Source organism: Neophocaena asiaeorientalis, unplaced genomic scaffold (assembly GCF_003031525.2).
Source record: "Neophocaena asiaeorientalis asiaeorientalis breed wild unplaced genomic scaffold, Neophocaena_asiaeorientalis_V1.1 scaffold353, whole genome shotgun sequence".
NCBI classification, from domain to species: Eukaryota; Metazoa; Chordata; class Mammalia; order Artiodactyla; family Phocoenidae; genus Neophocaena; species Neophocaena asiaeorientalis.
The window spans coordinates 439910-453865 of NW_020175261.1; the positions used below are offsets into that span (position 1 = coordinate 439910).

Below are 13956 nucleotides of genomic sequence, written 5' to 3' on the forward strand. Positions count from 1 at the left end.
TCCAGGGCCTTGAAATGCTTCCAAATCTCTAAGGTTTTCTTATTTAAAATTTAAAAATTCCTAGTGTATCTGCCTCGAACACCCCAGTCCACAGTCGTGAGCACAGGGAATTTTTATTTCATTGTGGACCCCCTCTTTATGAGTTAATTCTACATGGGAGGCAATTTTGATAAATGATAGATAACCATTGTTATCTAGTCCTTCCCTCAACAAATGCAGAGAACCAGGAAGCAGAGACAAAGAGATCCAAGAAACAAAACCAAAGCCAATGTTTATTCTTGATTTTTGTCACTACATCTTTTGTGCTTCCTTATCTTCCTCTACTGTTAAATATATAATAACCGAAACTTTATTAATATACACATAAGGAAAACACGCACAGCATGTGAGCATGGTAGGTAGTGGCTGGTGTTTGCACCAGGGTTTATGAAGAAGACTCTGCATGGTCTGCAGTGATCTCATGCTGTTCCCAAGTGCAAAGTCCTCCAACGAAAAGCAACACAAGCCACGTGGGGCTAAAGGAGGCTAATAACAACAGAAAGTTTCTGTTCAAACTAAGGGACAGGTCTGCGCTTTAATTTTTTTCCCTGAGACTTAGCTTTGTTCTTTCCTCCAACAAATGTTTTCAAATTAGTGAAATACCAAAGGAGATATGGAGGAAGGAGACACGGGATGGAATTAGAAAAAGCATAAATGGAATCCAGGATGTGCTGTGGTGGATGACTGATAGATCTCTTAATGAAGAAAAAAATGAACAGAGTATTTCATCAGCCCCTCTTTCCCTAAGAGGGAAAAGCACATACATTTTTGTGTTTGGATAAATAGCTAAGGCTTTTGCAGAGTGGAAAAGTGTCATGAGAAAATGGAAAATATCTCTAACGTCTACAGCACATGAAATATCTAAGAGTAATAAAATAGTAAAGGGCAAGAAGGTATATCATAAAAAACTATAGTGCACATGTTGGATGAAAAGCAAAATTATGGGATTAAATGGTTGTGTTACTGAAACAGCACTTGGTACATAGACTCAAACACTCCTTTTCACATTCAGTTTCTCAGAGGCTTGACTTCAGATGCCTGAGCACTTTCAACATTATGTTGGCCTTTATTCTTCTTTATCTGGAAAAACACGACAGCTAAAATTATACCTAAAAGAGAAAATTCAGAGTCAAAGAGATGGAGTCTTAAAATGTACTGTCACATTTGTTTATAAAGTAGCACCTGCATAGGAAAAAATGACTCATATAATTTCATTTTTGTTTGTGGTTCAACAAAGTTTCATTGTCCTGGTGATTAAGAGATTCTAGGCATGGGCTCTCTTGGATAAGTAAGCTTACCACTTATCTTGTTGTCAGTAAGTATGTAACAAGTCCCAAGTCATGTCGAAGCTGGTGGCTATCGCTGGGTCTCTATCAAGGAATATAGGACTTAATGCCTACGCTACCCTGAAGACTAAGTGTGTGAGCATTAGACAGAATTCCTGAACTTCAGACACAGTCAATAAATGTTGATTCCAGTTCTTCTTCCTCTTCCCTAGAGGAAGTAGTCCAATGAGAAAAACCAGAAAGCTGTTCTTAGACCAATTCACCTACCTAAAGCCTACTTTCACCACGTCCACATCAAGTATTACATTTTCTTTGCCATCTTCCGTGTTGCTCCAGCTTGAGTACACTACCTAACCTCTCTGGTTTCCCCCATCTCTGACCTACTACAAAATTACATTGTGCCTTTTAGCACTATGTATACTATAAATCAGAGACTTATCTGGAAAAGTAAGTTGTTTTTAAGAAATTAACCTGGCAGTAAGTTTACAAGAGGAATCATGGCAAAAAAGACTGCATGCTCAGAAGCCCGTTAAGAATCTTGCAATAATCCCAACCCTCCTATTTTGAAAAAAGTAAGGGTATGAAACTACAAGATCCTACTACTTCTATCTTTAGATCACCAAACTCATCCAATCTTTAACTTGTTGTAAAATTATGAGAGTAAATGGTCATGTTAGAAAACCATGGCATAAAAACTCAAAAATCCTTTCAAGATGAGAGGACAAATAGAATAAGAAAAGGCATAGAAGTAGAGGGGAGTTTGATAAGTGAGTAAACCTCAAAAGCCAGCTCAATTAGTATAAAAGATGTGCACCAAACTGTGGTTCTCAAAGAGAAATGATGGTCACCATGCAATATTAGGATGCATAATGGTCATGTCACAAAGGCCCTTCTATGCCATAATAATGAGGAATTCGAATGGAAGAGTATAAGGAAATGAGATCCCTTTTAGAGCTGTGAATCAGAGTCCAATGTGGTAGACTGGATGGTGGCAGAAAAGACCAGATGCCAAGAGAGCAATTAAGAAGACCTAGAATAATCCCAGCTCTTCCTTTAAAAGAGAAAGGATGTGGAACTCTATAAACCCCTTTACACAGGTGAATCGATGAAGAATCTACTTTTTATTTTTAGTACATCTTTTTTGGAGTATAATTGCTTCTCAATGCTGTGTTAGTTTCTGTTGTACAACAAAATGAATCAGCCATATGCATACATATATCCCCATATCCCCTCCCTCTTGAGTCTCCCTTGCACCCTCCCTATCCCATCCCTCTAGGTCATTGCAAAGCACCGAGCTGATCTCCCTGTGCTATGTGGCTGCTTCCCACTAGCTATCTATTTTACATTTGGTAGAGTATATATGTCAATGCCACTCTCTCACTTCATCCCAGCTTACCCTTCCCCCTCCCCACGTCCTCAAGTCCATTCTCTACGTCTACATCTTTATTCCTGTCCTGTCCCTAGGTTCTTCAGAACCATTTTATTTAGATTCCATATATATGTGCTAGCATACGGTATTTGTTTTTCTCTTTCTGACTTACTTCACTCTGTACGACAGACTCTAGGTCCATCCACCTCACTACAAATAACTCAATTTCGTTTCCTTTTATGGCTGAGTAATATTCCACTCTATATATGTGCCACATCTTCTTTATCCATTCATCTGTTGATGGACACTTAGGTTGCTTCCATGACCTGGCTATTGTAAATAGTGCTGCAATGAACATTGTGGTACATGTCTCTTTTTGAATTATGTTTCCTCAGGGTATATGCCCAGTAGTGGGATTGCTGGGTCATATGGTAGTTCTACTTTTAGTTTTTTAAGGAACCTCCATACTGTTCTCCATAGTGGTTGTATCAATTTACATTTCCACCAATAGTGCAAGAGGGTTCCCTTTTCACCACACCCTTTCCAGCATTTATTGTTTCTAGATTTTTTGATGATGGCCATTCTGACTGGTGTGAGGTGATACCTCATTGTGGTTTTGATTTGCATTTCTCTAATAATTAGTGATTTTGAGCATCTTTTCATGTGCCTCTTGGCCACCTATATGTCTTCTTTGGTGAAATACAAGTAGCTCATGGAGCTCAACAGCAAAAAAAACAAACAACTCAATTAAAAAATGGGCAGAAGAAGTATCTACTTCTAACACTTAACTTGTGGTGAAGACACCAGTTGAAAGAGGGTAAGGACTACAGTAGGCACTGAGCTGTTTACAAAAAAGAAGACAGGGAACTCTGTTATCTAACCAGGCCAGGGGCCATGGCAGAGAGAGGCCTGTGATGCAGTGGAATTATTCTGAGATAATAAAGAATCAAGGCCCACAGTCACAAAACATAAAAAGGGGAGTTCTGCAACATTTCAGGTATGCCAGCATCTCCACTAGAAGGCTAGCTTCTACCTATTCCAACAATGGCAGACTAGACCATAAGCTCTGTGCGTGATGGATCTGTGTACATCTGTCACTGTGTTCCCCACTAAGCACAGTGCCTGACACATAGCAGAGGCACAGCTACTGCATTTCTTTCTCCTTCATCATGAAAGCTTGGTAACTAAGCATAACGTACAATAATTTATTCTTTAAAGCCTCTTATGTTGTATTTCCCAACCTAACCAGCAAGGCAGTGAGAGGTAGAGGGTGGTACTAAAGCAGTAGCTCCCAGTCAGGAAAGTTGGATATGGTTTACTGGTGATCTATATTCTTGGTTATTGCCTAGATTGCCATTTGAGCAGCCCCACACCAGTCCATGAAGTCAGACCCTGATGTGAGCTCATGTTTCCAAGGCCCAGAACAGAAATCCTTGAATCTGAGAAATTGTACTCACCGATGACCAAAAAGGTGGTAAGGAGTACACCAACTGTGATGCCCACAGTAGGTATCCCAGGCATGTGACCTGCTGGCTGGAAACACCTATCTTCCACACACTTGCAGAAAGTAACTGAAAAACAGAACAATATTTTGTAGGTAAATTTGCGAGCGAACAATTGTAGAATCCCATCTCAAAGACAAGAATTCCTACAAACTACCATATTGACAGACATTATCCCAAGTTGCCTGCAGCAAAATATCTACCTGATAAAGAGACAGTCCCTTCCAAGGGTGGCCGACCGCTATCATTGATGCGGACTGGGATGTGGTAAACTCTCTCCTCAAAGCCCGTGTGCTTGGTGGAGAGCCTGGCATGAGTTCCTGTCAGAATATGGAAAAAATGACTGACATGAGAACACAACTGCAGGCCCCTGGATGAGCAGCAATAAAGTTCATCTCTGTATCATATAATACTAAAGTTGACTAGGAAATGGTTAGATATAAGTATGAGTTAAACTACCAAAAGTATTACCACTCCACAGGTACCCTTCAAAATGTCAAAAAGGATGCTAAAGCATCCTTCAAGTTCTCAATTCATGACTTCTCTGTAGAAATGAATACTAAACATAGTAGGTTGTCATTACTCATGGTAGTTATGTTCCATATAGTGGCCGCAAACACTGAATTAGAAAGAGAAAACATATTTGAAGAAATAACTGCTAACTTTTTTCCAAATTTGATGAAAAGTCTAAATCCTCAGATCCAAGAAGACAGACAAATCTTAGGAAAAAGAAAAACGAACAAAACTACACCAAGGCATATAATACTCAGATTACTTAAAACTAGTGAAAAAGAAAATTGTAAAGACATCCAGAGAAAAAAGACACATGACATTCAAAGGAACGAAGAAGAAACAATACAATCCAGAACACAAAGGAGAAATATCTTTAAAGTACTGAAAGAAACAAGTCTCAATAAGTTTAAAAGTATTCCAGTCAGGGCTTCCCTGGTGGCGCAGTGGTTGAGAGTCCGCCTGCCAATGCAGGGGACACGGGTTCGTGCCCCGGTCCGGGAGGATCCCACATGCCGCAGAGCGGCTGGGCCTGTGAGCCATGGCCACTGAACCTGCGTGTCCGGAGCCTGTACTCCGCCAATGGGAGAGGCCACAACAGTGAGAGGCCTGCGTCCCCCCCCCCCAAACAGCAACAACCAAAACCCCAAATCAACCATACAATCGTCTCAATAGATGCAGAAAAAAACACCTGAAATTTTTAGCACCCGTTCCTAATTTAAAAAACCCAAAAAACACCTCTCAGCAAATTAAGAATAGAAGATAAAGTCCTTAGTCTGATAAAGGGCATCTACAAAAAAACCTATAGCTAACTTTATGCTTAATGGTGAAAGACTATGAATGCCATCTCCCTAAGATTAGGAACAAGCCAAGTTGTTTCTGCTCTCACTACCTTCATTCAACATTGTCCTGAAGGCTTTAGCCGCTAAGAAAGCAAGCTAAATATATAAAAGCCATCCAGACTGGAAAGGACAGAAAACCTATAATTCACAGGCAACATGACTGTCTATATAGAAAATCTATGAAAACGTAAGAAAAAGAGGGAGAGAGAACTTACAAGTGAGGTCAGCAATGTTATAGGCTACAAGATCAATATACAAAAATCATCAATTATATTCCCACATCCTGGAATTACTTAAAAATTTTAAATTTTTAAATATCTAAAATAGCACAAACATATGAAATGCTTAGGGGAAATTCTATAAGAACTATACATTGAAAATTAAAACACATTGCTCAGAGAAAGTAAAGAAGACCTAAATAAGTGGAGACATAATCATATTCATGGATTGGAAAATTCAGTTTTGTTAAGACGTAAATTCTCCCCCAAATTCAGCTATAGATTCACACAATCTCAATCACAATCTGCATAGGTTTTTTGGGTAGAAATAGACAAATTCAATTCTAAAATTTATATAGAAATGCAAAATAAATGTTTTGAAAAAGAACAAAGCGAGGACCTTTACACTACCTGATTCCAAGTCTTATTATTGAGCTGCAGTAATCAAAACATTAGAGTATTGCTATAAAGACAAAGAGATCAATGAAACAGAAAAGAAAGTCCAGAAATAGACTCATATATATGTGGTCACTTGATTTTTGACAAAGCTGCCAAGACAATTCAATGTGAAAATGATATTTTCAATAAATAGTGTTTAAACAATTAGATAGCCGTAACTGTAAAAGCTAAAACTATAAGACCTCTGGGAGAAAAAAAAATAGAAAAATTTAGTGACCTTGGCAAAAACTTCTTAATACACAAAATAGTCACAAATTATAGAAGAAAAAAGTCAGTAAATCAGATGTCATCAAAAAAATTTAGGGGCGGGCTTCCCTGGTGGAGCAGTGGTTGAGAGTCCGCCTGCCGATGCAGGGGACACGGGTTCATGCCCCGGTCCGGGAAGATCCCACATGCCACAGAGCGGCTGGGCCCGTGAGCCATGGCCGCTGAGCCTGTGCATCCAGAGCCTGTGCTCCGCAATGGGAGAGGCCACAACAGTGAGAGACCCGCGTACCACAAAAAAAAAAGAAATTTAATTTGGTCTTCAAAAGGCACTGTTACAAAATAAAAATATAAGCCATGGCCTGGGAAAAAATATTTATAAACATGTATCTGACAAAGAACTTGAATCTAGACTATATAAAGAATGTTTATGACTCAACAACAGAAGCCAAACTGCTAAATATTTTAAGCAGGCACAATATTTGACCAGACACTATGCCAGTGAAGATACACGGATGGCAAATAAGCATATGAAAAGATGTTCAACACCATTAGTCATTAAGAGAATATAAATTAAAACCATAATGACCCAGCAATCCCACTCCTGGGCATATACCCTGAGAAAACCATCATTCAAAAAGAGTCATGTACCAAAATGTTCATTTCGGCTCTATTTACAATAGCCAGGACATGGAATCAACCTAAGTGTCCATCGATAGATGAATGGGTAAAGAAGATGTAGCACATATATACAATGGAATATTACTCAGCCATTAAAAGAAACGAAATTGAGTTATTTGTAGTGAGGTGGATGGACCTAGAGTCTGTCGTACAGAGTGAAGTAAGTCAGAAAGAGAAAAACAAATACCGTATGCTAACACATATACATGGAATCTAAAAAAAAAAAAAAAACTGGTCATGAAGAACCTAGGGGCAAGATGGGAATAAAGACACAGACTTACTAGAGAATGGACTTGATGAGATGGGGAGGGGGAAGGGTAAGCTGTGACAAAGTGAGAGAGTGGCATGGACATATATACACTACCAAAGGTAAAATAGATAGCGAGTGGGAAGCAGCTGCATAGCACAGGGAGATCAGCTCAGTGCTTTGTGACCACCTAGAGAGGTGGGATAGGGAGGGTGGGAGGGGCGGAGCCCCAAGAGGGAAGAGATATGGGAACATATGTATATGTATAACTGATTCACTTTGTTATAAAGCAGAAACTAACACACCACTGTAAAGCAATTATACTCCAATAAAGACGTTAAAAAAAAAACAAGTCAATAAATATGTTAACAACTCATATAACCATATTAAAAAAAAACATAATGAAATACTACACTCCCACTACAATGGCTAAAATTAAAAAGACTGAGCATAGCAAGCATTGGGAAGAATATTAAGCAACTAGAATTCTCATTCACTGGTGAGAATGTAAAATGTTACAGAATATTCGGGAAGCAATTTGATATTCTCTTAAAAATTTGACCGTATAGCTACCATAGGATGACTTGTAGGTATTTAACCAAGAAAAATGAAAGCATAGCTCCTATGAAGCACTTGTTCACAAATTTTCAGAGCAGCTTTATTTGAAATAGCAAAAATTGGAAGCAGTTTAAGTAATAATCAATATGTTAATGAATAATAAATCATGATCTAGTCATACAATGGAATATTATTCTACAATATAAAGGAGTGAAGTGTTGATATATGCAACAACATGGTGAAATCCCCAAATATGTATACTAAGTGATATTCACCAAACAAAAAGAGAGTACATGCTGTTATTTTATTTAGATAAAATTCTTGAAAATGCAAACGAATCTATAGCGACGGGAAGCAGATCAGTGGTTACCTGGGGGTGAGGGATGGACAGTGTGGCGTGGAAAATAGGGATTGCAGCAGAGCATGAATAAAACTTTGGGGGGGGGTGGAACTGTTCTTATCTGATTGTGCTGATGGCTTCAATGGTATATACATATATTGATTTTTATAAAATTGTATGCTTTAAATATGTGCTGTTAATTGTAAGTCAATTATATTTCAATAAAGCTCTTTTTAAAAATCATGATGAGCGGGTTTCCCTAGCGCGCAGCGGTTAAGAATCCACCTGCCAATGCAGGGGACACGGGTTCAAGCCCTGGTCTGGGAAGATCCCATATGCCGTGGAGCAACTAAGCCCATGTGCCACCCTACTGAGCCTGCTCTCTAGAGCCCGCGCGCCACAACTACTGAGCCCGTGCGCCACAACTACGGAAGCCCTCATGCCTAGAGCCCATGCTCAGCAACAAGAGAAGCCACCGCAATGAGAAGCCCGCGCGCCGCACCCAAGAGTAGCCCCCCCTCGCTGCAACTAGAGAAAGCCCGCGCAGCGAGGAAGACCCAACACAGCCAAAAATAAAAATAAATAAATTTATTTAATAAAAAATAATGATGAAACCTGTTTCTCAGCTGCCATTGGAAATTTTGCAATGTTGCTCTGATTGCCCAACTATTCACGTACACTAAGAGAGATGTTGTGTATTAACAATCTTTCTTTCCTCCAAACCCCGGGGGGCTTTTAACCCTCTGGAGAGCTTGCCTGTGCAAGTTTCCACAGCATGAACTTCCTTCCTGGAGCGTGGAAGAAAGCTCTGTGCTGAGTGCTGCATGCATACCAAGGCAAATAAAAACTCATTCCATCACCCAGCAGTGTTTTTCTCGATGTTCTTTTGACAACTCACCATTGATTTTGGAAACTTCCCAGTCTTTTTGTAAGCTTTCACTGCCAAGGGAAAATGTAAAGTGTCGACCCCGAAATGACTGCTGATCATCATCAGTGGCCTCGAAAATGAGACTTCCGGGTGCTTTAGGGGGATAGCAGAAGAACAAGCCTGTGTACTCCTTGACCAGCCGCGGCGGGTTGTCGTTCACATCCATGAGGGTCAGGTGGAATTGCGCCGTGGAACTCAAGGAGGATCCACCTAAGAAATTGAATCAATGAAAGATGGTATCTTCTTTCTCATTCTCCTCTCAGTAAGAAAGGATATTTCCTTTTCTTTAAAAAAAAAATTTACAATTCAGACCTAGTTTCATTTTCTGCTTAGAAAGTCTTGATGATGAGAATTATGTGCTAACATTTTATATACATTACTTCCAAACAACACTGGTGTACATTTACAGATGAGAAGACTGAGGTTCAGAGAAGTTGTGTGACTTGCCCAAGGTCACATAGCGGTAGAGAGGCTTCCAACCCAGGGGATCTGACTCTAGAGCCCACACCTTTAGTCGCTCAACACTGACTTAGGCATGTTCGTTAAGTTTTCTAAGGCTCATTTCTTCAGCTGTAAAACGTGACTTTATGAGGATCTGACATGTATTCTTAGAACATCGTACAGAGCTGTACAATTGTTATTTGCTGTGGTATCCTGGAGAAAATTTTGACCTCTGTAGCCTGAACAATTGGTAACTGTGTGATCATGGGCAAGTTACTTCTCAGTACCTTGGTTTCTTCATACATCAAATACGGTCAATAATAGTACCTACCCCATAGTGTTGTATGAGGGGTAAGTGCTTAGAACAGGACGGTCAGTACAACGTAAACACTTACTGTTCTCATTCTCCCTGATGTTTCTACAATTTCTGACTCCGACCTGCTTCAATTCCAGTAAACACTACTTGCCTGCTTTTCTTGTCGGCTGTCTCCTTAACCAAAGGAGGAAGTCATTTCATCAATGTGTATCATTTCAGGGCCAACAACTGCAAACAGAGCAGGGTTTTGAAACCTGGTTTCGATTCATGAAACTTCTAAAATGTGAGAGGCCTTTAGGACACATCCAAAGCGAAGCGCTGACCCCACAGTACATTTTAGTGGAAGGCACAGCACAAAGGCTTAGCCAGAAACTTCCTGCTGATTAAATCAGGAACTTTTAAATAGAGAGTTAAATTTATGGAGTGTGATAGTGGTATGTGCTAGAAGCACATCAACTAGGAGGAAGAGAGAGAGCCAGTCCCCGACCTGCCTCAGCGAGGCCCGTCCACTCACACACCACCATTCCAAGTTCGACACACGCTTCTGCATGTCTACCCTCACTGGTTTAACGTGACTGCAGTACTTTTGTTTTCCTTCATCTTTTCACAGACAGGGACCATTTTCATGATTCCCACCTATTGGAATGTTCCGCATTCCAGCTCTCAACCCTGGGCTTCATATTTTGAAAGTTTCCTTCTTTGGTATAAAACTATATTTACTTAGTCATAATCTGTTCAACTCTAATTTTTTGGTAAGCCAGGCAGATATATTTATTGTCTCATTAGAGGCTCTGACCAGCATAAGATCAACAGAATCCCGACTCCAAGTTGGAAAATTCCATTTAAACGTAAAGAAACTCAGTGTTTTCATCACGAGCCTTATCACTGGTAAGCATAATATTCCTGTGAGTTTATTTTTATAGCTATATAAGATTCAAACATCCTTGGCTTATCTTTACAATAAATGTTTCCTTTCAAAAGTTCACCTGGTTTCATCAAAACAGTTATCTAGGGCCACCCAAATCTACCAAATCAGAATCTGCAAGGTGAATTCCTATCTGTATTGAACAAGCTCCCGGGTGATTCTGGCATATATAAAGTTGAGAATATTGAACAAAACATTTTATGTTTCAAAAGGATGAGACCTCGGTCACTGCAATTTAAGCCTGAAGGAGCAAGTAATAGTTTAGGTAGGCAGGTCAGTGGTTTGACCCTGCTCCCTAGAAACCCACAGCCACTTTGGAGGAAGGGAGGTAGCTCAGTGGGGACACAGGAACCTTCCTAGAAGCTGTGGTCCCTTCAGGACACCACAGAGTGAGCAGCAGCCCTGAAGCCTAGCCAGCCTCCAGGTGCATCCCTGCCTGAAAGAGCCCTGCTACAGGGCACGGGGGTTCTCATCTTGAACAAAGCCAAGAAGGTGTGAGCACTGCTCTCCACTTTTGTACCCTTTTCATCTTTCCACTGTAAGATATTCTGACAATTTGATCCAGTTTCCCACCCACCTCACCCTCCTTCCCATTTCTACTGATGTAGCCCCTAATCATTTGTGTTACCTTTTATTTATTATGTTTTAAATTTATTTATCTATTTAGGCTCACCTACTTCTGTTGCCACCACTTGTACCCGATACAGACTTTCAGCTTCCCTGTCCAACGGAGCCACACTAAAGATCTCGCCGGTGACGGGGTCAATTTTTAGCCAACCTCTCTTGTCACCTCTTAATGAATAACTTTAGTAAGAGAAAAGAGCAAAAGGAAGCCCACATTACTCTGCATGAAAACGTAAAGATAGTTTATGCATCACTATGCCATTATATCAGCACTATCCCTTGCATATTACTGACAACATATTTAAAGAAACATGATCTAATATTATTACTGCTTTATTTGCATACCATCTGCCTTCAAAGGGAGGATTTGTTCATCCTTACAAAGTGGTTTTTGTAATTGTTTTAAAAGAAAAGGTATCGAGGGGGCTTCCCTGGTGGCGCAGTGGTTGAGAGTCCGCCTGCCGATGCAGGGGACACGGGTTCGTGCTCCGGTCTGGGAGAATCCCACATGCCACGGAGCGGCTGGGCCAGTGAGCGATGGCCGCTGAGCCTGCGCGTCCAGAGCCTGTGCTCTGCAACGGGGGAGGCCACAACAGTGAGAGGCCGGCGTATGGCAAAAAAAAAAAAAAAAAAAAAGAAAAGGTATCATCACAAACTCTAGCAGAAAAAAAGTTAAACTTTTCTGGCAATCAAAGAATTTCAATTAAAACAACCTGGAATTATCTTTTAAAATTGATTAGCAAACCGCCCCCTCTCAGAAAACTTGAACACTCATTGGTGGAAATGTGTGAATGGGTGGATACTCAGAGGCTACTGGTGGGTGGCGCAGTGAATTCCTCATTCAGCAGACATCTATTGAGGGCTTAGCAAATATCAGAGAGGAGATTACACAAAGGGGTTCTAGGCCAGTGGAGGAGACAGACACAGAGACAGATAATTCCAGTAAAATGTGGTGAATACAAAGAGGTCATGTGGAACCCCAAATAAATTAAAGGGAATCAGAGAAGTCTTTCTGAAAGAGTAGATGTTAACTAAAGCAAGACAAAGAAGGATGCTTTAAGCAGAAGGAATTGTATGAACTAAGGCTGAGAGGCCAAGGAGTAGCTTAGGGTGTGGAGGCATCAGACATTCCAGCAGTGGTGGGATAACATATCAATAGGACGCAGTGGATGGCAAAAGATGAAGCCAGAGGGATTGGAAAGAGCTGAATCATGAGAGGCAGTGGGCAGCCAGGGAATGGTGGTAAGCAGGACGGTGACCTAGTCATGTTTGTGTCTTCAGTGGAACTCATTGGTAGGTGTATGAAAGGTGAATTTGAGAGAGACAAGCCTAGAACCACGGGAAAACCAATTTCTATAGCCTTTTGGGAACAATACTTAAGAGCCAGAAGGATGTCTATATCTTTAGGTCAAAGAATCCCACCTCTGGAAATGTTCTCCAAATAAAAAACAATTGAATAGAAGTTAAGAAAAAGAATTATATACATACATTCAAAACTTTTCTAGAATTTTAAAAAAAAATACTGGAAGCAACCTACATGTCCAGTAGTAGGAGAATGATTAAGAAGTTATAATGTGTTAGTTCAAATTAATTTTTCCCCAGTGTTAGAATACTCTATATGCCAAGCACTGTGTTAGGTTATGTGTATGGTCGGTGAATTAAAAATTCCTATGTAGTCGGGATTTCTGAGTGAGACAGACACCCTCTGGAAGGTTTTCAGAGGACTCACATGATCTGATTTACTTTTTTAAAGACCTACACTCTGATTGCCGTGAATGGACTCAGGGAGGGGTGGAGGAGATGATTATGGGGACCTGGACCATTGCAGAAGTGGTGAGAAGCAGGTGGATTCTGGATATATTTCAATGAAAGAATCTCTAATATTTACTGATACATTGGATTAGGAGCCACTGGGTGCTAATGGATTCTAAGTTTATGGACCTGAAGAAAAGAAAAGAATTAAACTGCTCCGGCTTTGGCAGCTTTGGAGTCATCCTTAATTCTTAACTGACTCATTACTAGCATTCGATCTATTGATCATCCTCATTCATGAAGTACTGTTTTCATTTGTCTCTTACAGGACACCCCCTTTCTCAGTCTTCTTTCTCATCTTCCTGATTTTAACTTAATAGTACATACGTTATATCTTTTCCTGGATCCATCTGAGGAACGATCTTAAATGCCTTTGTTTTCTCCACTCATAAACTCAAATTTTTACTCACTTGTCTCTGACTAATAACTTTCATAGCATTCTCATAAGGGAGATAGAAGCATTTGTTAAACAATAAATGGTTGTTAAATTAGGAACATTTTGTGCCCCATCATAATTAGTGACTGATGTATGGAGCAGTATCTACACTATCCATACAGTACAACCCAAGTCTTCTTTCCTTTCTCATATTTGTCTTTCTTTTTTTTTTTTTTTTTTTTTTTTTTTTTTTTATGCTTTTGTCAGTTTTGGGGCTCT

General features: G+C 40.0%; 1 protein-coding gene across 1 annotated transcript in view; it reads right to left on the reverse strand.

Moving 5' to 3' along the window:
* Positions 1-254: 254 nt before the first annotated feature.
* CDH17 (cadherin 17) overlaps positions 255-13956 on the reverse strand; it is a 91956-nt gene continuing 78254 nt past the window's right edge. Inside the window, exons 14-18 of the mRNA XM_024765432.1 lie at positions 11539-11669; positions 9154-9393; positions 4400-4516; positions 4152-4265; positions 255-1148 (exon numbers count right to left, since the gene is read on the reverse strand). Of these exons, the coding sequence (XP_024621200.1) occupies positions 1048-1148; positions 4152-4265; positions 4400-4516; positions 9154-9393; positions 11539-11669 (703 nt within the window). The 3' untranslated portion in view covers positions 255-1047. The remainder of the gene's footprint in view (positions 1149-4151; positions 4266-4399; positions 4517-9153; positions 9394-11538; positions 11670-13956) is intronic.